Source organism: Phocoena sinus, chromosome 15 (assembly GCF_008692025.1).
Source record: "Phocoena sinus isolate mPhoSin1 chromosome 15, mPhoSin1.pri, whole genome shotgun sequence".
Classification (NCBI taxonomy): domain Eukaryota; kingdom Metazoa; phylum Chordata; class Mammalia; order Artiodactyla; family Phocoenidae; genus Phocoena; species Phocoena sinus.
In genome coordinates, this window is record NC_045777.1 from 71,614,228 (window position 1) to 71,636,954 (window position 22,727).

The 22,727-nt window shown below is 53.1% G+C and overlaps 3 protein-coding genes across 6 annotated transcripts; 1 reads left to right on the forward strand and 2 right to left on the reverse strand.

Moving 5' to 3' along the window:
- Window positions 1-385: 385 nt before the first annotated feature.
- CLN3 (CLN3 lysosomal/endosomal transmembrane protein, battenin) lies at window positions 386-12,244 on the reverse strand. 4 transcript variants are annotated; one of them, XM_032604510.1, is made up of 16 exons: window positions 11,522-12,244; window positions 11,200-11,316; window positions 11,001-11,079; window positions 8,503-8,599; window positions 7,312-7,383; window positions 6,819-6,898; window positions 6,596-6,681; window positions 5,874-5,946; window positions 5,645-5,788; window positions 4,708-4,820; window positions 3,851-3,897; window positions 3,701-3,769; window positions 3,551-3,606; window positions 3,319-3,412; window positions 874-1,014; window positions 386-767 (listed from the first exon to the last, which is right to left on the reverse strand). In XM_032604510.1, exons 2-16 carry the CDS (start codon window positions 11,237-11,239, stop codon window positions 648-650), a joined length of 1,311 nt encoding a protein of 436 aa, XP_032460401.1. In that variant the 5' UTR covers window positions 11,240-11,316; window positions 11,522-12,244; the 3' UTR covers window positions 386-647. The 4 variants fall into 4 exon arrangements, with proteins under 4 accessions (XP_032460401.1, XP_032460398.1, XP_032460399.1 ...); XM_032604507.1 differs by having other exon boundaries at window positions 11,495-12,244; XM_032604508.1 differs by having other exon boundaries at window positions 11,200-12,244.
- Window positions 12,245-13,303: 1,059 nt separating this feature from the next.
- On the forward strand, window positions 13,304-18,471 carry APOBR (apolipoprotein B receptor). The gene is made up of 4 exons (XM_032604506.1): window positions 13,304-13,517; window positions 13,858-16,500; window positions 16,592-16,854; window positions 16,945-18,471. The coding sequence occupies exons 1-4, from the start codon at window positions 13,461-13,463 to the stop codon at window positions 17,012-17,014; spliced, it is 3,033 nt and encodes a 1,010-aa protein (XP_032460397.1). The 5' UTR covers window positions 13,304-13,460; the 3' UTR covers window positions 17,015-18,471.
- On the reverse strand, window positions 17,953-22,727 carry IL27 (interleukin 27). Its single transcript, XM_032604512.1, has 5 exons — window positions 22,593-22,727; window positions 20,353-20,525; window positions 20,170-20,268; window positions 19,130-19,288; window positions 17,953-18,241 (listed from the first exon to the last, which is right to left on the reverse strand). Exons 1-5 carry the CDS (start codon window positions 22,621-22,623, stop codon window positions 17,987-17,989), a joined length of 717 nt encoding a protein of 238 aa, XP_032460403.1. The 5' UTR covers window positions 22,624-22,727; the 3' UTR covers window positions 17,953-17,986.

A 22,727-nucleotide genomic window follows, 5' to 3' on the forward strand; every position in this document is an offset into this window, starting at 1 on the left:
AGTGGCGCAGTGGTTGGGAGTCTGCCTGCCGATGCACGGGACACGGGTTCGTGCCTCAGTCTGGGAGGATCCCACGTGCCGTGGAGCGGCTGGGCCCATGAGCCGTGGCGGCTGAGCCTGCACGTCCAGAGCCTGTGCTCCGCAGCGGAAGAGGCCACAGCAGTTAGAGGCCCGCGTACCGCAAAAAAAAAAAAAAAAAAGTTGAACTAAACATTCGTTGTAGAACCCAGGTGTGAATAAAGGAATTAACAAATAAGCAAAGCCTCAAAGACTAGACAATTTGCTGAAAGACTTTCTTTACACACTCCTGTATATATTCCAAAGTGAACTTCCTGCTTTTATAATAGAAGAAAATGTTTTTTCAGAGAGAAAAATGGCACAAGAGTCAATTGATAAAATAGGCATTTATTCTGAAGGCATAATGCAAAGAAATTCCCCGAAAGCAGCTTGGGAGTGGAAGAAAACCACTGCCCCTCCATCAAAGGGGAACAGGACCTCAGCACTTTTCTACATCCCAGCCGTGTAGGGATGGCTGGGGGCAGAGCTCACGGGTGGGCTCTGGGCCGTGGGCCTGGGGTCGGTCCGACTTGCCCGCCTGTCAGTGTGGGCCCAGGTCACTGTGTCCTATGTTCCAAGGAGTCAGAGTGTCAGGAGAGCTGGCAGAGGAAGTCGTGCAGAGGCAGGGCCAGGAGCCCTGACAGCGAGATCCCCAAGGTGTCCGAGATACAGGTGGTTGCCATGGCAAACTCCCGGTGCTCACTGCTGGTCTGGGGAGGGCGGGGAGCAGGGGTGAGGCTTCAGTCCTAGCTACCTCTGCCTGGCACTTTCCCAGAGAGGCCACCCACCCACGGCCCTCGACCGACTGGTGCTGACCTCCAGGGCAATGTTGTGAAAGGTGTTCACGTAGGCCGCGCCCCCCAGAAATCCCTCATACAGAATGATCAGGAAGACGAGGTAGATGCTCGGCAGGAAGCTCAGCCACACGTCCACCAGCAGGAAGGCCAGGTTGAGGCACTGTGGGTGCAGGTGGAGAGGAGGGCTGAGCCTGGGACCAGAGGTGGGCAGGAAGGGAGGTGCCATCCCGTCCAGCGGGCCCCGGTTCTGAGAGATGCTGATGAGGGTGAGGGCTGACATGCCTGGATCAAATCCCAACACCCAGCTGGCCTACCAGATCCTGGGATCTGGGGTAGGCCTTCTCCCTACCACATCCCAGCATCCTAGACCTTGGGGGTCTCCTCCCCTTCTCCCTTTGCCCGTGTCACTCCTACCGCCTGTGATGCTATCCCACCTTCCCCCACTTGGGCTCCCCTAGTCACCACCGTTCACAGCTCAGCTTGGATCAGGGTCACTCTCACTCCTATGATCTCATTCCTCCTCCCAGAGTCTTCCTGAATGGAGAGGTTCCCCTCTATTTTATCAAACTGAGGCTATGGTGAGACCAGAGGTTCTCAACTAGACGTGACTTTGCTGCCTAGGGGACATTTGGCAACATCTGGAGATGTTCCTGGTTGTTACAACTGGGAAGGGAGGGTGTTACAGGCATGCAGTGGGCAGAGGCCAGGGATGCTGCTCAACATCTTACAGCTCACAGGACAGCTTCACAACAAAGAAGGATCCAGCCCGAAATGCAATAACACCAAGGTTGAGAAACCGTGGCTTAGATGTTCCCACGCCTTCTAAGAAGGCTCGCTGACCCCACCCAAGGGTGTAGGTCCCTTTCTCTGTGCCCCAGTCCTTCAGGGGATCCCACTGTCCCAGTCCTCAGTGCACAGGGTTGCCTCCCCAGTGTGTAGGCCACCCCAGTGGTTCACATGCTTAATGTACACACAGATCACTTGTGGATCTTGTTACCTACACAGGCCTTGCCCTCAGAGGTTCTAATTCAGGAAGAGTGAGGTGGGCTCAGAGATCTGCATTTAAAAGAACACACTCTGGTAATACTAACATGACCCTAGAAACACTGCAGATGCTTTCATCTGGAGCATTAGGCCAGACACTTTCTGTAATGGAATTAAATGATTATAAGCTGCTAATTCTATGAAGCAACCTTGGTTAAAATTATAGCTAAAATCATAAGCTACACATTTCAGTGGCATCTAATGTAGAACCCTGAGTTAAGAATTGTTGATACAGGGACTTCCCTGGCGGTCTAGTGGTTAAGACTCGTGCTTCCACTGCAGGGGGCATGGGTTCGATCCCTGGTCGGGGGACTAAGAACCCAAATGCCATGTGGTGCGGTCAAAAAAAAAAAAGAATTGTTGATACAATCTGGGACTTGGCGGGTACAAAGCCCTGGGGTGGCAGTCCTGCTCAGGCAAATAAGGAAGAAAGTTAGAGGATATCTGCCTGCTGTTGACATAACATTAGAGTGTCATCTACCCTAATTCTCTATATTGTTATCACAGAATTGAATTATTAAAAAGGGCAAAGAACTTTCCTGTAAGAGTTGAAGATTTATTTTAAAGGCGATGTTTTATATGCCCGTCTGGTCCCAAGATTATGGCCCAGAGGGATATTAGAGTCACCAAGAATAATTTGGAGGTTGCCAATGACTTGTTTTAAAGTGTTTTCAAGTCTGACCACCGAGAACTCTGACATTTAGAAACAAGTAAGAAGACGTGAATGTTTAAAATCATGTTCTCTTTCCAAAAAAAAAAGAGTTGAAGTTTTTTTAATAGTTACCTTCAGTGGCCGTAGACATGTGACAATGAAACATGAATGCTGGTTAAGTAAAACTCCTTTTGTTAGACTGTTGTAGGTATTTTCGTTCATTTAAAGCTTAATCACTTACATGACCTTCGCCATGAATTTGCTCACCAGCCTTGAGATAAGTAACCTGTTGGCTCCAATGTCACTGATTCTGTTGTAATTAACCATCCAGAATAAAAGAACTGAACATTTTCTTATCGTTGGAAACATTATTTAAAAGCCTGCCTCTCTGCATGAGGCTTGGGCAAATAATCATTAAATAAGTGCTTCTAGCTGATTAAGACACAATACAGATTCCTGTTCTTTCATTCTTCACATTTCTATTTCTTACAACCATGCCTGATTTATACATGAGGAAACTGAGGCTCAGATGAGTTCCGGGACCTGCCCTAAATCACACAGCTACTGAGTACAGAGGCTGGGATCTGCATCCAGGTTTGCCTGGCTCCTGAGGCCACTCATTTTACACAGATCCCTGCTGGCTTCTGTTCCCCGTGCTTAGAACATGACGGTATGCAATCAATAACCCCTGCTGAGGGAGGGAAGCATCGGGGCCTAGGGAAGCTGGGAGCCAAGGCAGGTGGAGAGTGAGGGCCAGGGGCTCAGTACCTGTAGCAAGGCCAGGGCCCACGTGTGGCGGATGTGACAGCAGCGGAGAGAAGAGCGGGAGGCAAAGACGCCGGCCTGGTACAGCATCTGGTACCTTCAAGGGGGCAGGGAGTAAGAGGAAGCCCCTCTGGTGCCTCCTCGGCAGGGCAGCCCCTCCCAACCCCAGTCCTTACCATCAAAGACCCGCCCCCCAGCCCACTGCCGTGCTGCCACCCACCCTCAGTCTTCTCACCAGCGGTACTGCTGAGCGTGACTCAGGAACGTGTTCCGGAAGAAGAGGAGTTCAAACTGCAGCAAGGACCAGACGGGGGAGATGGACGGGGATGTGTGGGTCCCCACCCTCATCACTATTTCCACACCCCTCCCGGCAGCCCTCACTCACAAGTCCCTGGTTGATGAAATACTCAGCAAAGTAAACCAGCACCAAGGGGACGATGTAGCACAGCAGGCCCTGGAAGGGTCAGGAGACATAAGCGGGAGGCTGGGAGATGAACACTGGCCGCAGGGGACATGCCAGAGCTACCGTCCGTACCTTAAACACGGTCCACCTTTCCTGAAGGGACAGGTGTGAGCTGGAGCCTGCAGGGGGGCAGGGAGAGAAGGGCAGGTGAGGTCGGCACACTGACTCAGAAAAGGGGTGCTGGTGTGCAAGAATCAGCCAGCCAACACACGAGTGTGAATGCACATACGCCACTGGACTGTACAATTAAAAATGGTTAAATTGGTAAACTTCATGGTATGGGTACTTTACCATGGTTAAAAAAAAAGTAACTAGATGAGACTTCTTCATGGTTCTTGTACAGCCTGATGGCGGTACACCCCTACCCAGCCACAGTGGGCCGTTCTTTCTGGTTTTGAACACCCAAGCTCATTCCCACCACAGGGCCTTAGCACTTGCTGTTCCCTCTACCTGAAACCTGTTCACCTGGATGTGCACAGGGCTGACTCCTTGTCATTCATAAATAGAACCCCTTTCCTCCCCCCATCTGTCATTTCTTGCTTTTTTTTTGGCCGCACTGCACGGCACATGGGATCTTAGTTCCCCAACCAGGGATCAAACCCGTGCCCCCTGCAGTGGAAGCGCAGAGTCCTAACCACTGGACCACCAGGGAAGTCCCCCCCATCTGTCATTTCTAAGCACATCACTCTGTTATGTTCTTCTAGTACTTATCAACATGTGAAAACAACGTGCTTCCGATTCTGTTATTTGTTTATGAATGGTACAACACATAGTCAGTACTCAGTGAGTATTTCCTGAGTAGATGAATGTGATCGGCTCTCACCATAACCAGCATGCCTATCCACTCCCTCTTCTGACTGCCCACAGTAGAGAGGAAAAGGCTGAAACTCAGAGAAAGTGACCGCTCTGACGGTCACTGTGTCTCCTACCTGGCTTCCACTCTGGGGCCTCGCTGTTTATCAGGGGTTGCCGGGCTGCCGTGTCTGCCTCCCCTTCCCCTCCAGGGTCCTGGGGCCCAGGAGACGTGAGCAACAAGAAATAGCTGGAAGTGGGAAGAATGAAAAGAAGATTGAAGAGCCTCTGTCAGGCTGGAAAGGCCACTTCTTCCCAGGGCAGCCCCCCTCATTCCTCCTCTCCGCCAAGGCCCTCCATCCTTGGTCAGAGAACTCCAACTGCGCAAAAATGCTTCTTTCTCTGGAACTGAAATGTATCTCCTTGTTGTTTCTAATTCATGGGCCCTCGTTTTGATTCCTGGCTCACGCCAAGCGTGTCAGCCCTGTTTTCTTGTTGTTGTTTTTCTAATAATCGCTCTAGCTACCATTTATCACGTGTTCATTTTGTGCTAGGCCAGAAGTTTCCAAAGTTTGGTCACTTATGTTTTGCCTTCGTGACATTTGCCATATCCACATTCCCTCTGTGTATAATATTTTTTATTTAATATTTCCCTTTCAATTGATTCACTTTTTCTACACGGCCTTATCCTAAGCGATAATCTGTGAAATCACAGGTTTGGTCGACCAATTGAAACTTTTCCTAATTCACACGAAAATACACACAAAATGAACAGAGTCTATCCTTGCCCCCTCATTGTGGGAACCACACTGTAATGAATGCTTCACGCATGTCACCGCACGGGGAAGCAAGGAAAGCCACCATCATTTGAAATATGGGAAAACTGAGGGTCAGAGACGTAAAGTAACTCGTCCCATACAACACAGTTAACAAGTGGCAGCCCAGAACTCAGACTCGGGCCTATTGGAGTCGAGAACCCACATCCCCCCACATGGCTGTAGGGATCTGAAGATTGGGATGGTGATCAAGTTCTCTCTCCTCGAATCCCTCTTCCTCCCAGCCCAGGCCGCTTACCTGGCCAGCAGCAGTGCGGGTATACCCAGCATGGACAGCAGGGTGTGCTGGGGAGAGAGGCCAGCCTGGGTGAGGCCCAGGTAGGACAGTGCCCCCAGCAGCCCTGCTCCGCCAGTACCTGAGGACCACCAGGAGATCACAGCCCTGAGAAGGAGAACACAGTAGCACTAAGAAGGACCAAAGCCAGCAGTGGGAACCCCTCCCCTCACTCCCTGCTCTGCCTGCTTACCTGGGGTAGAAGGCGGTGAGTGAGAGGAAGGTGACCTCCCCCAGACCTGAAGAGATGCTAGCCAAGACCACACCTGGAGAAGGACAAGCATGGCCATACCTACCTAGCCTTTCCCCAATAGCCTCAATTCCCTAAGGGGTGTGGCCACAGCCTCCTCTGCATCTGCGCAGAGGGGCTAAAAACAGATCCCTTGGGTAGGCTGGGCTCCAGATCTGAAGTAGAACCAACCCCTTCCTCTGCATGTCCTCTCATAGGGAATGGTACCTCCATCCACCCAATTATCAAATCAGGAGTAAGAATTCATTCTTTTTTCTGGCCGCACTGCAAGGTTTGCGGGATCTTAGTTCCTCAACCAGAGGTTGACCCCAGGCCACGGCAGTGAAAGCAGCGAGTCCTAACCACTGGGCCGCCGGGGAATTCCCAAGAACTCACCCTTGATGCCTCCTCCACCTCCATCACAGATGCTTGGTGACTGCTCATCTCGATCTCCATCTAATCTGTCCATTTCTTCCCATCTTCCCCACCGCCTACCCCTCCAAATCGACCTCATCTCCCGTCCCCTATTGTGACAGTCTTAGCATGCTTCTCAGGGGTTACAAAAATAATCCCTCTCCTCTGGGAAGCTGAGGAGATTACCCCCACCAATGCTCTGTTGTAGTTCCTTTGAACCCCCCACCTGACACAAAACCTCACACTCACCACACACAAAACCTCACACTTACCACACAGGCTGATTCCCACCGAATGAGAAAAGGCAACCAGGATGAAGCTTCCAGCAGCACAAACCCCACTGGTGAGCACCCGGGGGCTGAAGGGAGATATGGGCCGGTGGGGATGGTCAGCTGCCATTCTCAGCTCCCCAGCCCTCCCGCCACCTCCTCTGCCCTCCCAGCCTCCCCATTCTCAGATCCCACCTGCCTCTCCTCCCGCCACCTCCACCCAGACCTGTAGGGCAGCAGATGAAGGCCAAGAGGAGCCAGCAATTTGATGACAAGGGTGGGAAGGATGTCTGCCAGGAGCACCGCCTGGGACAGGAGAACAGAGTGAGACCCCAGACTTTCCCAGGGACAACCCTCCCAACCAAGTGGCCAAGGAAAGATAGAAACCAGCCCATTAGACCTGCTACAAACACAGGCTCTGAAGTCACACAGATCTGAGTTCCAGTCCCAGGTCTGCCTCTCCTTAGCTGTGGGTCAAGGTATTCACATTCTCTGAGCTTCAGTCTCCTTATTCGGAAAACGGGGATGATTACATAGCCTAACTCACAGTACTGTTGTATGGATTCAATAAGCTAATATATGCTGCACACAGAAAGGGCTCAGTAAATGACAGTCTTAATTAGTGGAGTCATGATAGTACCAGCTGGGTGCTGAGGGGGTGTGGGTGGGGTCTATAAGACCCAGAGTAAGGGTAAAGGGAGGACCAGATGGGTACTCACAGCTGTGGAGACAGAATTGCAGTCAAATCGAGATGAGCTATTATGGGAGGTGGGTGTTGGGTCTGGGTCCACCTGATGGGAGACAAGAAAGTCTTTCACCCAGGGAGGCAGGAGTGCAGACAAACAGGGCCAGGCTCCATTCCCAGCTTTGCTCTAACTTGAAGGATGGCCTTGGGTCAGCACTGGCTTCTTAAGACCTCAGTTCCTCTATGTGCACAAGGGGGAAGGCGAGGTTTCCATAGAAGTCTCAAACTAATGGTCGACACGCCAAAGATGGCCTTGTAAGTGACTTTATTTGGGTAACACACTCGGGAACTTTCATTTAAAAAATTTGGGTTTCCAGAAAAATCTATCCTTGGACCAAATTCCCTGTTGGACCTGCAAGGTGGTAGCTGTTCTCCTTGGGCCTGCATCCTCCAGCTCATCATAGACAAGAGGTTCTCAACCAGAGATGATTATACCCTTCAGGGAACATTTGACAATGTCTGGAGACATTCTTGGTTGTCACAACTGGAGGGTGAGGGATATGCTATTGTCATCCAGTGGGCAGAGGCCAGAGATGCTGCTAAACATCCTACAATGCACAGGAAAGTCACACAACAAAGAATTATCCAGCCCAAAACACCAACAGTGCTGGAGTTAAAAAACCATGCCTTAGGGCTTCCCTGGTGGCGCAGTGGTTAAGAGTCCGCCTGCCAGTGCAGGGGACATGGGTGCGAGCCCTGGTCCGGGAGGATCCCACATGCCGCGGAGCAGCTGAGCCCGTGCGCCACAACTACTGAGTCTGTGCCCTGGAGCCTTCAAGCCACAGCTGCTGAAGCCCACGCACCTAGAGCCTGTGCTCCGCAACAACAGAGGCCGCTGCAATGAGAAGCCCGTGCACAGCAACGAGGACCCAACGCAGCCATAAATAAATAAATAAATTAATTAATTAATTTAAAAAAAAAACAGAAAACCATGCCTTAGACTATAGTCCCACCTGGCCAACGTTTGAGTTTGCAATTGCTTTTCAAGAACAAATTGATTCTTAAAGACCCTTCCTGTTCTCAGGTCTGGGAACTTTAGCCATCTTGCCCCACCCCTTAGCCACCTCATTCCATGAATTTTTCAAGCGGGTTTCTGCCCAAGGGTGAGTCCCTCATCTTCCCATAAGGACTAAACATGGTGGTGGTGGTAGAGAGGGTCACTTACATGACTCTGGTTCCCAGGTGCTCTCTGGTGACTGAGGATGTCGTGGGCAGCGCTGAGCATCACCACGTAAGAGAAGTTGTTGCAGAGGCCCAGGAACCTGGAGTGAGCAGGACAGATCCCCCCCACCCCCCAGTTTTATTGAGATATAATTGACATATTAGAATAGACATATAATTATATACAATCTATCCACAGTCCTAGCACCAAACCTCCCCCTTTCTTGTGCCTTCTTTTTTCTCTATCGCCAGACCCCATCCCCATTTAGTGAGAAGGTTAGAAATACAGGCTTTGGGACAACAAACTTAGGTTCATATCTAATCTCTGAGACCTCTCCCAGGAAGAGAAGGAAGTTATCCTTGATGACTCTCTCCTCCAAGCTCCCACCATGATTCAGTTCCCAGGGCATTTCTCATCCACTGACTGTGGTGTGGTAGAAAGATACTGGGGGCTTGAAATCCAAAGGACTATGCTCAGGTCCCAAGTCTGCCACTTCCTACTTGAGTGGCCTCAGTCTACTCATGTGTACAATGAGGATTCAAACTTCTCTCCTGACTATCTCACAGAGTGCTCTAGAGATCAAAACAAGATAATACCCTACATGATCTATGAAGGATCTGGTTCACTTATTCTCATCTCCCAGAGCTGCCATCAGTGATGGGAAGGGAACAGGACCCAGCCCCAGGATATCATGTGTCCTTTTCACAAGGCTCTGAAGTGGTACTGCTGCTCTTCCCATTTTACTGCTGAGAAACTGAGGCTCAGAGAGAGAGCCTCTCTTCCAACCCAATCTGTTACCCAAGTCCTTGATGTTTAGGTTAGTGCTAGAAGTATTTCCCAAAGCTCAGTATCCGAATTATTTTAGGAGGTAGATGGATGACTTTTAAAAGGTAAGTGATCCATTTATTTAAATGTGCATTAGGAAAATACTGGCTTTCCGTCCAGAGTAGTGATTTACAGTTTTCTTTTAAAAAGTACACGTATTTACAAATTTAAAGGCTGAGTTGGATCTCCAAAATATACAAGCAGCTCATACAGCTCAACAACAAAAAAACAAACAACCCAGTCAAAAAATGGGCAGAAGACCTAAATAGACATTTCTCCAAAGAAGACATACAGACTGCCAACAAACACATGAAACGATGCTCAACATCACTAATTATTAGAGAAATGCAAATCAAAATTACAGTGAGGTATAACCTCACACCGGTCAGAATGGCCATCATCAAAAAATCTACAAACAGTAAATGCTGGAGAGGGTGTGGAGAAAAGGGAACCCTCATACCCTGTTGGCGGGAGTGTAAATTGATACAGCCACTATGTAAAACAGTATGGAGGTTCCTTAAAAAACTAAAAATGGAACTACCATATGACCCAACAATCCCTCTACTGGGCATATACCCAGAAAAGACCATAATTCAAAAAAACACATGCACCCCAATGTTCATAGCAGCACTATTTACAATAGCCAGGACATGGAAGCTACCTAAATGTCCATCAATGGAGGAATGGATAAAGAAAATGTGGTATATAATTACAATGGAATATTACTCAGCCATAAAAAGGAACAAAATTGGGTCATCTGTAGAGATGTGGATAGACCTAGAAAGTGTCATACAGAGTGAAGTTAAGTCAGAAAGAGAAAAGCAAGTATCATATAATAACGCATGTATATGGGATCTAGAAAAATGGTATAGGTGATCTTATCTGCAAAGCAGAAATGGAGACATAGACATAGAGAACAGATGTATGGATACCAAGGGGGAAAGGGGTGGGGAGGCAGGAACTGGGAGACTGGGATTGACACATATACATTATTGATACTATGTATAAATAGACAACAGATGGGAACATACTGTATAACACAGGGAACTCTACCTAATGCACTGTGGTAACCTAAATGGGAGGGAAGTCCGAAAGGGAGGGGATATCTGTACGTGTACGTCTGATTCACTTTGTTGTGCAGTGGAGGCTAACACCACATAGTAAAGCAACCATACTCCAATAAAAATTAATAAAATAAAATAAAATCCTCACAACATGGCAAGGCGCCTGCTATTATCCCGTTTTACAGCTGAGGAAACGAAATTTCAGAGAAACTAAAATCAAGAAGATAAGCGATGACATTGAGATTTGTCTAGAAATTAAATGATTTGTTACTGATATTCATCTCAGAAACGGTCACACAGAAAATTTCAGAGACACGAATTCTGAATTTGAATAGATATTATTTTCATGAAAAAATAAAATAAAGGCTGAGTTGGTTGAAGTAAAAACATGAAGAAAATATCCCTGCAGGTCATATGAGAACCTGGCCCAAAGGTGAAGGTGATAAGGGAATGAGCGAAATTTGGGAAATTTACACACGGCCTCAGGGCAAACCAAGCGGTTCAGTAAATATTTTGTGGATTCAGCTCCTTTTTGGAAGCTCAACTCTCTTTTCTCACCCCGCTCGTTGCTTCCCTCTTCCCACCCTACTTTGATTTCTTCAGGCCACTCACCAGAAGCCCACCGCGTTCTTCCAATGGGTCCCCTGACGGTCCTGCGGCGGGGGCCTAACTGCCGGATTGGCCTCCTCTCCTGGAAGGGGGAAAAGAAGAGGGCCTGACCCCCACCCCACTCTCAGGTGCACGATGGGCCAACGGGCGTTCTCCCGGGACCGAGGAAGTCAATCCCGTGAGGGTGGGCAGGAATACTCACCCTCCGAATCCGAAAGGCGCCGCCCCGCACAGCCTCCCATGGCATCAAGTTCAGGTCCCCCGAGGGGTCCAAAGTCAGCGAGAGTTCAGAGTTGGCTCCGATGAGGCGGATGAGGGTCTACGACAGGTGAGAGGGATCAACGCCCCATTGCCGGTCCCAGCTCCGGCTTCTCCGCTGCACTGGCGCCTCTACGAGCCACGTCCCTAACCCCAGGCTCCATCTTGCGCCCTCGTACGCCCCACCCGTCGGACTCTGCCCCCGCCCCCTCTAAAGCAGGGGGCCCTGCAGCCTGTACCTTTAAGAGCACCTAAACATTCCGCACCCAGGAATGACGGATCACGTGACAGCACCTGTCGGTCCCTCATCACGTGCTTGAAGGTCCTCACCACTTCCGGGTCCTTTCTCGATCTTCTCTTTAGACCTACCCAGCTTCGGGGCGGGGACTGAGAGAGGCTGGAAGAACCCTGGAACCAACGGTTTAAAACTGGGATGGGTAAGAGCAGCAAGAAGAACCATGACATTAGTTGGGGACGCCCAAGGCCGTGATCTACCGTACCAGCACTAATCATGGCTGCGAATGGCTTCAGCTCCTCTACAACTGCCAGAAATAAATATGGCCACCTGCCTAGCCGGTACTGTTTCTGGCTGACAACAAAGGCAGCCAGCTTCAGGTCATTCTTATTTCTATCTGTTGCCTTTAGATTGCTTTAGAAACTGCACATAAAGATAACACCCACCTAAAAAGATTTCATGAATTGTCTGTTGGCAGTATCCAAGGTGGTTAACAGAGCCCTTTTCTCAAATTATCTTAGAACCAAAGTAGTAGTTCAACCCTGGTTTTACAGATGAGAAAACAAAAAAGGAAATTTACTGATGAACATACAACGTTAGACCTAAAGGTGACCTTAGAGACTCGGCAATAAGAAATAGAGCACCAGGGCTTCCCTGGTGGCGCAGTGGTTGGGAGTCCGCCTGCCGATGCAGGGGACGCGGGTTCGTGCCCCGGTCCGGGAAGATCCCACGTGCCGCGGAGCGGCTGGGACCGTGGGCCATGGCCGCTGGGCCTGCGCGTCCGGAGCCTGTGCTCCGCAACGGGAGAGGCCGTAGCAGTGAGAGGCCTGCGTAACGCAAAAAACAAACAAACAAAAAAAGAAATAGCGCACCAGAGGCAGGGGTGCTGGCTGCTGCAGGATTCCTGCCTGCATTAAGGGTGCTTAGACCAGATGATTCTAAGGCCCAAGATTCAGATTCTGTGATCTCATCTAGTTCCTCTAATTGGAAATTTGGAAAGTGAGGCTCAGGGAGGGGACCCAAGGAAAAGGTGTCGATTAAGGTCACTTCACAAAGTCCCAGATAAGGAGCGATTATTCTCTTACCTTCCTCTAGGTGGTAAAGCAACACCCTGAATTTTCTTCATCACGTCTTTCCCCTGGTAATCTCTCTTGTGGGCTTCCAACAGTCAGTGCCCACCTCTCCCAGCTCTTTCTCACCACCAGGCCCTCAGACTGCTGTTTGAAATGTACCCCCTTTGGTCTGCTTCCCAGATCACTCAACCAATGAAAAATGGGATCCTACTACCCATGCAGGGCTCTAGAAATTCAGCAACGTGTCATACGTGGCCTCCACCTTCAAGGAACTCAAAGGAGGCTGGGAGGTAGATGTGAATAACCACAGCACAAAGTTTAGCCAAGTTTTGTTTCGCAAGAATGACTACAGGTGAGGGAATGGGCATTGGAACCACCAATCCAGCCCCTTCTTCCTCTTGGGGAAGCATTAATGACCCTGAAATGAGAAGCCAGAGCTCTTACCAGCTCCCTCCTCATTCCTACTCCTTGTCCCCAGGCAAAACAGGAACCACAAACCCCAGCTTCCTCTCACAGAGAGGTTGTGGCTTTTGGGGGAGACGGAAACGGCTGAGGTGTAAATATAAGACCTGAGTCACTTGAGCTGCAGTTGCCACATGCCCCCTCCCCCCTCCCCAATTCTGAGGTCTCCTGCTCCCGCTTTTTCCTTTCGGTCCTCCTCCCTTGCCCTTTAGCTCCGAATGTACACCACCTGAGTCCCCTGTGTGATATACACCCACTTCCCAGCCTGGGCTGGAAGCAGCTGTGGGCATTGCAGAAGGTGGGCAGGGCTCGGGGTGGGGATGCGTCAGGGAGAGACAAGGGAAGAGGAAGTGTCTTGGGTCCTGGGGAAGACTGGCTTGGTGGGTGGGGACAATCATTGTCAGCTTTCTGGACACACAGACAGAGACAGACAGGATGGATTTCCTCCGGCTACATCTCCCTGGGCTGCATCAGGCCTTGAGGGGGGCACTGGTGAGAGGGGCAAAGAGAGGCCAGAGATTTTCACCCTGCTCCCTGGGGCCTCACCTTCCCTTCTCCCTTTGAGCTTCTCCTCAGACTCAAGATTCCTTCCCCACAATCAGGCAGCCTGCTAGCCCGATCTTCTCTGGATTTCAATCCCCTCATCTCCACAAACACATCCACACACCTCTAATCTAGGCCGTTTCCTGCTCCTTCTGCAGATTCTGTCCCCCTCGTCCTCCTAGATCCTAGAACCCCTCTTCCTTCTCCCGAGTCCCTCTGGCCCAGGGCCCCGAGGGAGAGGGCTGGGCTTCCTCTTAATACCTTTGTCCCCATCCGTCTTTTCTTCTAGGAGTCTTTCAGCACCTTTGTCTCCTACCTTATGGGAGATGATGTCCCCACTGCAGAGAGGAGGGAGGCGTGTGCAGCTGAGGAACTGCGGGAGGTGGCTGCAAGAAGCCTTGGGGGGAAGGTAGAGGAGGAAGCCCAGGAGGCCGTGGAGGGCCTTGAAGGCAGCCAAAGCAAGGAGGATGGAGGGCTGAGAGGGCCTGGGGAGGCTGGAAGATGCCAGGAGGAAAGCTCAGCTACAGAACAGACCTGGGGTGGGGGACAAGGCAGCTCCCATGGGTCTCAAGCAGATAGGCAGGACACTGGGGCCTGGGAGGCAGCCACGGACACTAGATGCCAGCATTCAAGTATCCCCCTGGAGCCCAGAAGGAAATCTGAGGCAGGGTCTGAGGCTGGTCGAGACAGGAGTAGCCAAGCCCAGGAGAGTCAGCAGCCCGATGAGCAGGAAGTGAAGAGAGAGGAGACACTGAGAACCTGGGAACGGGAGGAGGAGGAGGAAGAGGTCAGGGCAACAGAGCCAGGGGTGGCTGGAGGGGCGGAGTCAGAGGGGACCTGGCACAAGGAGCTTGAGCGGACGGCGAGTGTTGACGGGCAAAAGGTGGCAGAGGGCAGAAAGGAATCAGAGCAGGGGGTTGATGAGACAGCTGCAGAGGAGATCCAGGGGCCTGGGGCCAAAGGGGCTGGGAGGGAAGAAGAGGTGGTAGTGGTGAGGGGTGGCCGAAGCACAAGGGCACAGGGGACACAGGAGCCAGGGGCAGAATCTGAGGACAGGGAAACCTCAGGCAGGGAGCAGGCTGACCTCCCAGGGGTTGGGGAGACTGAACATGGGGCAATCCCAGGAGAAAGGATCCCAGAGGGTACTGGGAGAGTCTGGGCCCTAGAGGAGACCTCCAAGGGAGGCCAGGAGGAGGAGGAGGTAGATGAGAATAGAGAGGCTGAAGTGAGCCTCTTCCCCAAACAGACCCAGGCCCTGGGAACCGAGAGAGTGGAAGAAGCGGCCGAGGACCAGGCAGCAGAGAGGGAAGCTGAGGAAGGTCAGGAGTCAGAGGCGGAGGGAGGGGAGGGCTTTGAGGGCCAGGCAGATCAGGCTGAGGGAGAGGCTGTGGAGAGGCAAGACTCAGAGATCAGGGCTGCTCAAACCAGTCTCAAGGAGGGGGTGCAGGCAGAGGACGCCGAGCAACAGCAGAAGAGTTGCTGGGCTGCGGTGGCTGAGCTCCTCCAGGACAAAGCAGCAAATGAGGCTGAAGGTGATGTTGACTTGGAGGCAACGCCAGAGGCCAGGCCCAAGAAGGAGTTCAGCGGAGAGAGGGGTGAGGAAGAGGCTCAGGCCAGGGGAGAAGCACTGGAGGTGGGGTGGGGTGGCCTTGAGCACAGGGTCACTGAAGGCCAAGAACCTGAGCTGGTGGGAGGCCCCCAGACCCCCACAGAGCAACTTGAGGAAGGGCAGGCATGTAAGGAAGAACTCTGCAGCGTTCCAGCCCTGAGCAGAGAGGAGACAGAGAGGAGCCTGGAGGAATATCCCAGGAACGTGGGGTATGTAGAACCTCACAGCTCTGTGGCGGAAGCCTGGGAAGACAGAAGAAGGGATGTGGAGAGAGGGAACACCCAGGAGGAAAAAGCAGATGCTGAAGAGGGGAAGGAGGAGGCTACAGGAGGCCAGGCACCGGTGGCGGAGGCTGAAGGAGGCCGAGAGTCTGCACGACCAGAGGTCCCAGAGGCAGGCGGGGAGTGGATGAAAGTAAAGGAAGCCTGGTGTGGAGCAGAGGAGGGGGAGGCCCCTGGAGCAGAGAACCAGGAGCTGGGTGGAAGGCAGGGAGCAGAAGCAGGGACCGTCCAGTCATTGGGAGAGTCAGACGCCACAGAGACCAAGGAGGAGGAGGTGGAGGCCGCCGTGCCCTGGGGGGCAGACAGAACATCCAGGCGAGGCTGGAGGCTGGAGGCAGAGCCTCTGAGTCTCCAGGACAGCAATGACATGGAGACAAATTCTTCAGCTACCGAGATCGTGGAGGATAAGGCAGCTCTGGATGGAAGGGCTCCTGGGACTAGGGACAGGCCCGGCAGAGAGGCTGAGGAAGCGTTCGGGAGAGACTGGGATTCAGAAGGGAGAGAGGAAGCCGGCAGAGGTGAGGACCTGGTAGTGGCTGCAGAGGGGGAGAAAACAGGTGGGCAGGAGTTTGGCCTGGAGGGCTCAGCAGAGGAGGAGGCACCTGGCAGAGGTGGCCAAGCAGAGGCTTCTGAGGCCACTCGGGAGGGTGAGCCCGGGGGACAGCAGGCTGAGGTGGAGGAATCCGCAGTAGCAGAAGGAAGCTGGGGGATGGATGGCGTTACCTCGGGCTCCCAGGTGGTGAGGGTAGAGGGCCTCCCAGGAGGGCACACACTGTGGGAAGAAGAGGCTGGAGGATGGCAAGCGACAGAGCAGGGGCAAAGCAGTGAGGGGCAGCACGGGGACAAGCACCCCGAGGAAGAGGCACAAAGGCCCCTTGTGGTGGAGGATATCGAGGTGACTGGAGACCAAAAGGCAGAGGCTGAGGAGATTGATCCAGAAGGCCTGGAGGACGTCCAGGGCCAAGAGGACCAGTCAACCAACCAGGACCCCGCAGAGGCTGAGCCTGGACAATGCAGGGATGCTCACAGCAGCTGGAGTGAGGTGAGGGCTCCAGGTAGGGTCCTGGGCTGGACAGAGCAGAATCTCGAAGCTGAAGCCGGCCCTGTGGTACCCCGTGCCCTCTTCCCCGTAGGCCTTGCTCCCCGGGGCTCTCCTGGACGTCTCTGTCCCGAGGAGCCGAGCCCTCCTCTCCCGCAGCTCCTCACAGCGCCGCTCCCGGCCCTCTTTCCGACGGCACCCCGCCCCTGAGCAACCGCAGGAGCCTCCCAGCCCCCCACCGGAGGAAGAGCTGGTAGCCCCCGAACAGAGACTTCTCGAGCCAGAGCACGCCCCGGAGCCAAGCTCCTCCAGCCCTGAAGGGACTCCATTGCCATCCAGAGGGCCCCTGGGACAGAGGTAAGCACAGGGGGAGGTGACCGGCCTGGGATGGGGAGGAGGCTGATGGCATCTGGACACCAGCTCCCACGGCCTGTCTTCCGTCTGCAGGTTTGGCCTGGCACACCCTGGCATGATGCAGGAGCTGCGAGCCAGGCTGGGCCAGCCAAAGCCCCAGTGACTGGGACGTGAGGCTCAGAAGGCTGGGTTGAACGCTGCTCAGCCTGACTCCCTCTGCCGCTTTGGACGCATCCTTTCCACCCTCTGGGCCTTAGTTTCTTGGTGTGTCATTCACGGAGCAGACAGAACCAGATGTCTGTGAGAACCATGAACTTAAGGAGTCTGACTCTCCAGTGGGGCTGGTGGACCACTGCCCCGCTGGGGTCATTTCTCTCTGATGGCCTGCCTTGTCTACCTCCCCAACCTGTCTCAGCTGCTTGGAGGACTGAGCGAGGACAGAGACAGTTCTCCCCACAGCCTTCCCTCTCTACTGCGCCCACTCCTCGACCCCCCCCCATTATCAACCCCCCACCAGGCCCTGGAGAGCTGTGTAGGACTAATGCAAACCTCTGGGGTTGAAGCCGGCCTGGAGGAAGAGGTCAGGAGGGCCGGTGGCGCTCCATTTGCAACCAAAGAGAAGCAGACCAGCTGCCTTGAGCTTCCAAAGTGGGAGCTCAGTCTCAGAACTCTGCTGGTTACTACGGCAGCCACCAGCTGAACAAGCCAGAGTGGGGGAAGGTAGGCCAGGAACCCCAAAAATGTAAGATCAGAGAGGAGTCCAGGGTAACCAGAAGCTGCAGACTCTGTTCCAGGGCTCCTTTGCATGTCAGGACCCCTTCTCTGAAAAGAAGCCGAGGCAGAGAGAGGGTGAGAGTGCTTTATTAGGCACCCAGCGTGGCAGCCTAGTCTGAGGATGACTAGCAGGTCCCCGAAACAATAAATAAATCATTTTTCTAAACAATAAATAAATATCTAAGAAATAAATATCTGGCAAGGACTGGAGGGGCCTTAAGTTATTGGATAGGGTCTGGGGCGGGAGAACAGTGGAGTCGTGCCTTGTCTAAGGCAGATGAGCCGGAGCCTGTCTGCTGGCCCAGACTCCAGTCCTCAAGTCCTGATGGGTGGAGGGAAGGGGCTAAGAAGTCACCGTCCATCAGGGCTGGGAGCTGGGTGTGGGGAACCCCAAGGCCTGGGCTGGGTTCCCAGCCTGGGAAAGCAGCAGCAGGTCCCTCACCGCCCGAGACAAGACAATTTCCAAGGAGTGTAGCGACTGGTAGGTGTAGAGGAGCCAGGGCCAGGACACCTGGGCTGACATCTGCAAGGGACTGCCCAGAGCCCCTGGGAGCAGCCCCTCCCCCTCCTCATTCTCCTCCTCCTCCTCAGGGAGGTTGAATCCTGCAGCCAGCACCTGTGGGGAGAGACCCATGGGTCAGAGAATGGCCCGCCTGAGACCCCGAATGAATCCTTATTTCTTTATGTGCCCAGTGGTGCAGAGTGACATCAGAGACCACAAGGGCATGGTTTCCCTGGACAACCCCTACTTCGCATCCTCATTATGTCATCGTTTCATGTGAGCTGCCTGATTTTGTTTTTGGTTCAAATAAATGGAAGTCACAGAGCAAGATGGTGCTCATGGAACTGGCTCTCACTCATCCAGGATTGCCTGGGGGACTGGGGACTCTGGAAGGTCCTCTCTTTCTCTCTCTCTCTTTTTTTTTTTTTTTTTTTTTGCTGTGCCATGGGGCTTTCAGGATGTTCCCCTACCAGGGATAGAACCTGGTCCCTGGCAGTGAAAGCCTGGAGTCCTAACCACTAGGCCACCAGGGAACTGGAAGTTCCTCTCTTAAGCGTCGTCTTAAGATCAGAAATGGGCAGAAAGGTGATATGGTTAGTTTTTATGCTTTCATTTTCTATTCTTTTATTAAGGGTAAAATTCCTATTTCCCTTTGAAATGTTCAGGAGAATCTGGTGATGTCAGAGGATGAGGGAGAAGGGAACATACTTTGTTTGCTGTAGGGCCTGCTGATGCCAGATGCTGTCCTGGCTTCTCTCATTCAAGACCAAGACCCCAAGAGAAGGCAGAGGTTCAGGGGGCAGAGGTAGGACCTGGTACACCTACACACACACACACACTCACACACACACACACACACACACACACACACTCAGAGGATCTGGAGCATCTCCTTCCAGACTTATCCTACCTCTGGGCAGGGGGTGTTTTCAAAGGGAACCAATGAGCCTCAATTTTGAGTGTTCGTCTCTGGGGGTCGAGGAGGGTGGGTGGGCACTCTACCTGGAAGCGGAGATGCTGCTGCAAATCTCGGAGATCCAGCCTCATGGCCCACAGCTGCAACCTCTCTGAACTGGTCCAGAACCCCTGGCTCCCCAGCCCTCCCAACAGGGTATGGAAGGGGTGAAGTGTCATGGAGAGGAAGCGGAGTCTTTCTGGGTCCTGTGGAAGGGGAGGGAAGGCATCAGGAAAGACCTTCAGGCCAAGGATGACCCACTTCAAACCCAGCCTCATCTGTATTTGGGTCCCATTCCCAGCATGAACTCCAATCCCCATTCCGTACCCATATCTATTCTCATCCTTAACCACATCTCCATCCCTACTCCCTTCCTATGTTCATCACCATTCCCATCTCCACTGTGTCTGATCTCTATCCTATATCCTTTTCCAACCTCATTTTCAGTCACACCCGAGGTCATCTCTAACCCCCAACCCCATCTCCATCCTTCTGTCACTCTCTACCCACGACCCCATTCCATTCCCTTCTCTACCGCCCCACCCCATCTCCATCTCCTCACTTGTTTTCATTCTGTCTTCAACTTCTTTCCCATCCTTGTTCCCATGCTTATCCCAATTCCAACCCTCTTTCTTGTGTCCAGCCTCAATGTTACCATCTCTCCATCCCATCTCCAACTCTACCCAACCCCATTCCATTCCCATCCTCACCAGTGATCCCCATTCTTTCTCTATCCCCCACTTCATTTTCACTCTCATCCCCAACCTTCTTCCCATCCCTAACCTCTTACCATTCTCACTCGTAACACCAGCTCCACGCCTCCTCCATACTAACCTCTAACCCCAACCCCATTCTGTTCCCATCCCCACATCTTTCCTTGCTCAGCTTCATTCTTACCTTCTTCCTAACGCCATTTCTTTATTCCAGCCTCATCTTTATATTCAGTGACCTACCCAGCCTCATCCAGATTCTCTCCCTCAATTTATCCGCAAATCCATCTTCAATTCAATCCCCAACTTTATCTCCATCCCCCCAACCCAGCCTTATTGCCAGTTTGCCTGTCCCACCCCGCCAGTCCGCCACTCACAGAGAGGCCACGCCAGGCCTGGAAGGTCAGGGAAACGTTGCGGAGCTGCTCTCCCAGGGGCAGAAGGTCCAGGTTCACTCCTGGCAGGTGAGATTCAGCCTATGGGGCAAGGTCTTTTAGTGGGGGCCCGAGGGGATTGGGGATCTTCCCATCCCCAGAGCCAGCTGCATTAGGGAGACTCACAAAGTCACGGGCCTGGACCCGAACCTCGGAGAGCAGCTTCCTGGAGAGATGCAGGCTGACCTTGAACTCCCTCTGCAACTCCTGCAGGCTCCGGAGGGGCCTCCCTGGGGGCCTCGGGAATCCCCAGACACCAGCTCGAGCCAGGAGCAAGGAGAGTAGCAAAAGGCTGAGCCCTGGAGCAATAAGGAGGGGGCGGGCAAGGTGAGGGGAAGAGCTGGAAAAGAACTCAGGAAAGGGAAGGGACCGTGCCTTTTCTGAGCCTGTGCTACAGGCACGCTCTGTGTGTCATCTCACTGACCCCTCAAAACCACTAACAAGCTGTTGAGACACCGTATGGCCTCTCTGTACAGTGAAAGGAAGTGCCCCTTCCCCCAGGCAGACACAGTCTTGCACAGAGTGCCCGCCTTTGCGAGCAGATCTCGGGCTGCATCTCGAACCCCACTATCTCCCTTGGCCAAGTGTCTTTCTCAGTGAACAAACTGCACGAGGGTATGTGGCAGCCCGGGTGCTATTATTCTCCCTATTTTGCAGATGGGGAAAGTGAGGCTCAGTAAGGTTGACTTGCCCAAGGGCACATAGCCAGAGGGTGAGGGGACCAGGACTGGATTCCAGATCTGCCCAAATGCAGAGCCTGCATGCTTCCCCAGGGAACTCAGAGGAGACCGCCACCTCCCCTGGCGTGGGCACGGTCTGTTCTGCCAAGGATTCCCCAGGCTCAGCCAGGCGGCTCTGATGACCTGAACCAGGGCCCCAGGGGTGGGCTGATGTTGCTGAGGCTCTATCCCAGGGAGTCGGAAGGACAGATTGGTCCAGCCTCCCCCAAGGCAGGTAGATCACTCTGCAGGGTGGGAGGAGCACGGGGTGCCAGGAGAGGGACGAGGGTCTGGAATGGGAGGCTGAACCTCTGTTTCTCACTTGGGTTCTTCCCTTGAACAAGTCATGTCTTATCTCTGTGCCTCAGGCTCCCATCTGTAAAATGGGGGAGTCAGACTGGCTGATTTCTGAAAGTGCTTCCTGCCCTGCATTTCCTGGAAAGAAGGAAGAGGGGCAGTGGGGCTGGAGCTCTGGGAAGAGGGCAGTTTCTTCTTCAGGGAGAGGAAATCTAGCAATCACTAGGGAGTTACACAATTCTTCTCGAAACCCAAACCAAAACTGGTCACTAAGTTGAAGTCTATTCCTGCCCCCCCTTCTCTCCATGCCTCTTTCCTATCCATCCTTGATCTCTAGGCCCTGGGCTCTGCTCCTCGAAATGTACTCTCAGTGAAGACTAAGGGGAGATTCTGGGCGCTTCCACTACCCCCATGGACTTAACACAGGTGGTGGGTCATGCCTGCAATCTGTAGCATTCAGGCTCCCTGGCTTGGGGGCCGCTCTGGCACCCTGGAGACTTAAGGGAGACTGGGGTTCTTCCTAGCTCTATGGGTGGGCACCCCGAGGCCCTGGTGGATAGTGCCCACCCAGAACTGAGCTGTGCCGTCTCTTACTGACCCCCTGCTTTCTGCCTGAGCTCTGGAGCCCCCAGACCCTTCCCTTGGTTTCTCCTTCCCCTCTGCAGCCAATCCTGGGGCCTTCGCCCGGCCTTTGAAGGTTCTGTCCCCGTCTTTCAGCCCTTGGTCCCTACCCTGACCCTACCATCGGCTCCTCTGTCTAGAGCTCCCTTTCCAGCCTCTGAGCTCTTCAGCCACCATCTGTAGCTTGGACCTCCTCCCAATCTTCAAACTCCAGACCCTTGACCCAGTTAGGCTGCTGACTCCTTGGCCCCAGCCCCCTGCTCCGGCTGCTCTTCCTCTAGCCAGACCCAGTTCTCAGCCAAGCTGACTGGCCCCTGCTCATTCACCCCAAATAAACGCTTCATCTATGCGCCTGGTCCTGATCCTGGTCAAAGCGCCCGCCCGACTCTCCCCATTCATGCCAGTCGTCTTCCCATCCTCAGCCCAGCCCTCACCAAACTTCAACTCTTCTGCAGAACGCTGTCCCCCCATTCATGCCAGCCAACCTGCCCTGCCCCATCCTCTGCCCAGCCCTGGCTTGATCACTACCCCTCTGCCCCATCCCCTCTCCCCAGTTTATGCCTGGCTCACTCCCATCCTCCAGTCAGCTGTATCCTGTATCCTTAGTCTTGCCCACATAGTAGCACCTCAGCCCTTGGCGCCCATCCACAGCAGGCAAGTTCACCCGTCCTCTGCCCAGTCTCAGCCAAACCCCCCACCCCTCTGCCCCAGCCCTGGCCTCAAACTCACGCCAGCCAAGGTCGCCTGCCGTCTGGCCCATGGTGGGGCCAGCCTCTTTGGACAGCCATCTCCCGGGCAGGGGGAGTCTTATACTGGGGGCTGCGCCCGGTTTCACTTTCCGTCCTGCTTGTACTTTCGGCTTTG

Bases quoted from the DNA above. Each gene is read 5' to 3' on its own strand.
- CLN3 (XM_032604510.1), bottom strand. From the start codon at position 11,239: ATGGGAGGCTGTGCGGGGCGGCGCCTTTCGGATTCGGAGG. The intron at 5,947-6,595 runs GTAAGTGTGAGG...GTCCTTCTCCAG, and splicing joins GGTGGGAATCAGCCTGTGTG to GTGTGGTCTTGGCTAGCATC. The intron at 3,413-3,550 runs GTGAGAAGACTG...GCCCCCTTGAAG, and splicing joins CACGCTCAGCAGTACCGCTG to GTACCAGATGCTGTACCAGG.
- APOBR (XM_032604506.1), top strand. From the start codon at position 13,461: ATGGATTTCCTCCGGCTACATCTCCCTGGGCTGCATCAGGCCTTGAGG. The intron at 13,518-13,857 runs GTGAGAGGGGCA...CTTTTCTTCTAG, and splicing joins AGGCCTTGAGGGGGGCACTG to GAGTCTTTCAGCACCTTTGT. The intron at 16,855-16,944 runs GTAAGCACAGGG...TTCCGTCTGCAG, and splicing joins AGAGGGCCCCTGGGACAGAG to GTTTGGCCTGGCACACCCTG.
- IL27 (XM_032604512.1), bottom strand. From the start codon at position 22,623: ATGGGCCAGACGGCAGGCGACCTTGGCTGGC. The intron at 20,269-20,352 runs GTGAGTCTCCCT...CTTGCCCCATAG, and splicing joins GGGTCCAGGCCCGTGACTTT to GCTGAATCTCACCTGCCAGG. The intron at 18,242-19,129 runs GTAGAGTGCCCA...CTCTCCCCACAG, and splicing joins AGCAGCATCTCCGCTTCCAG to GTGCTGGCTGCAGGATTCAA.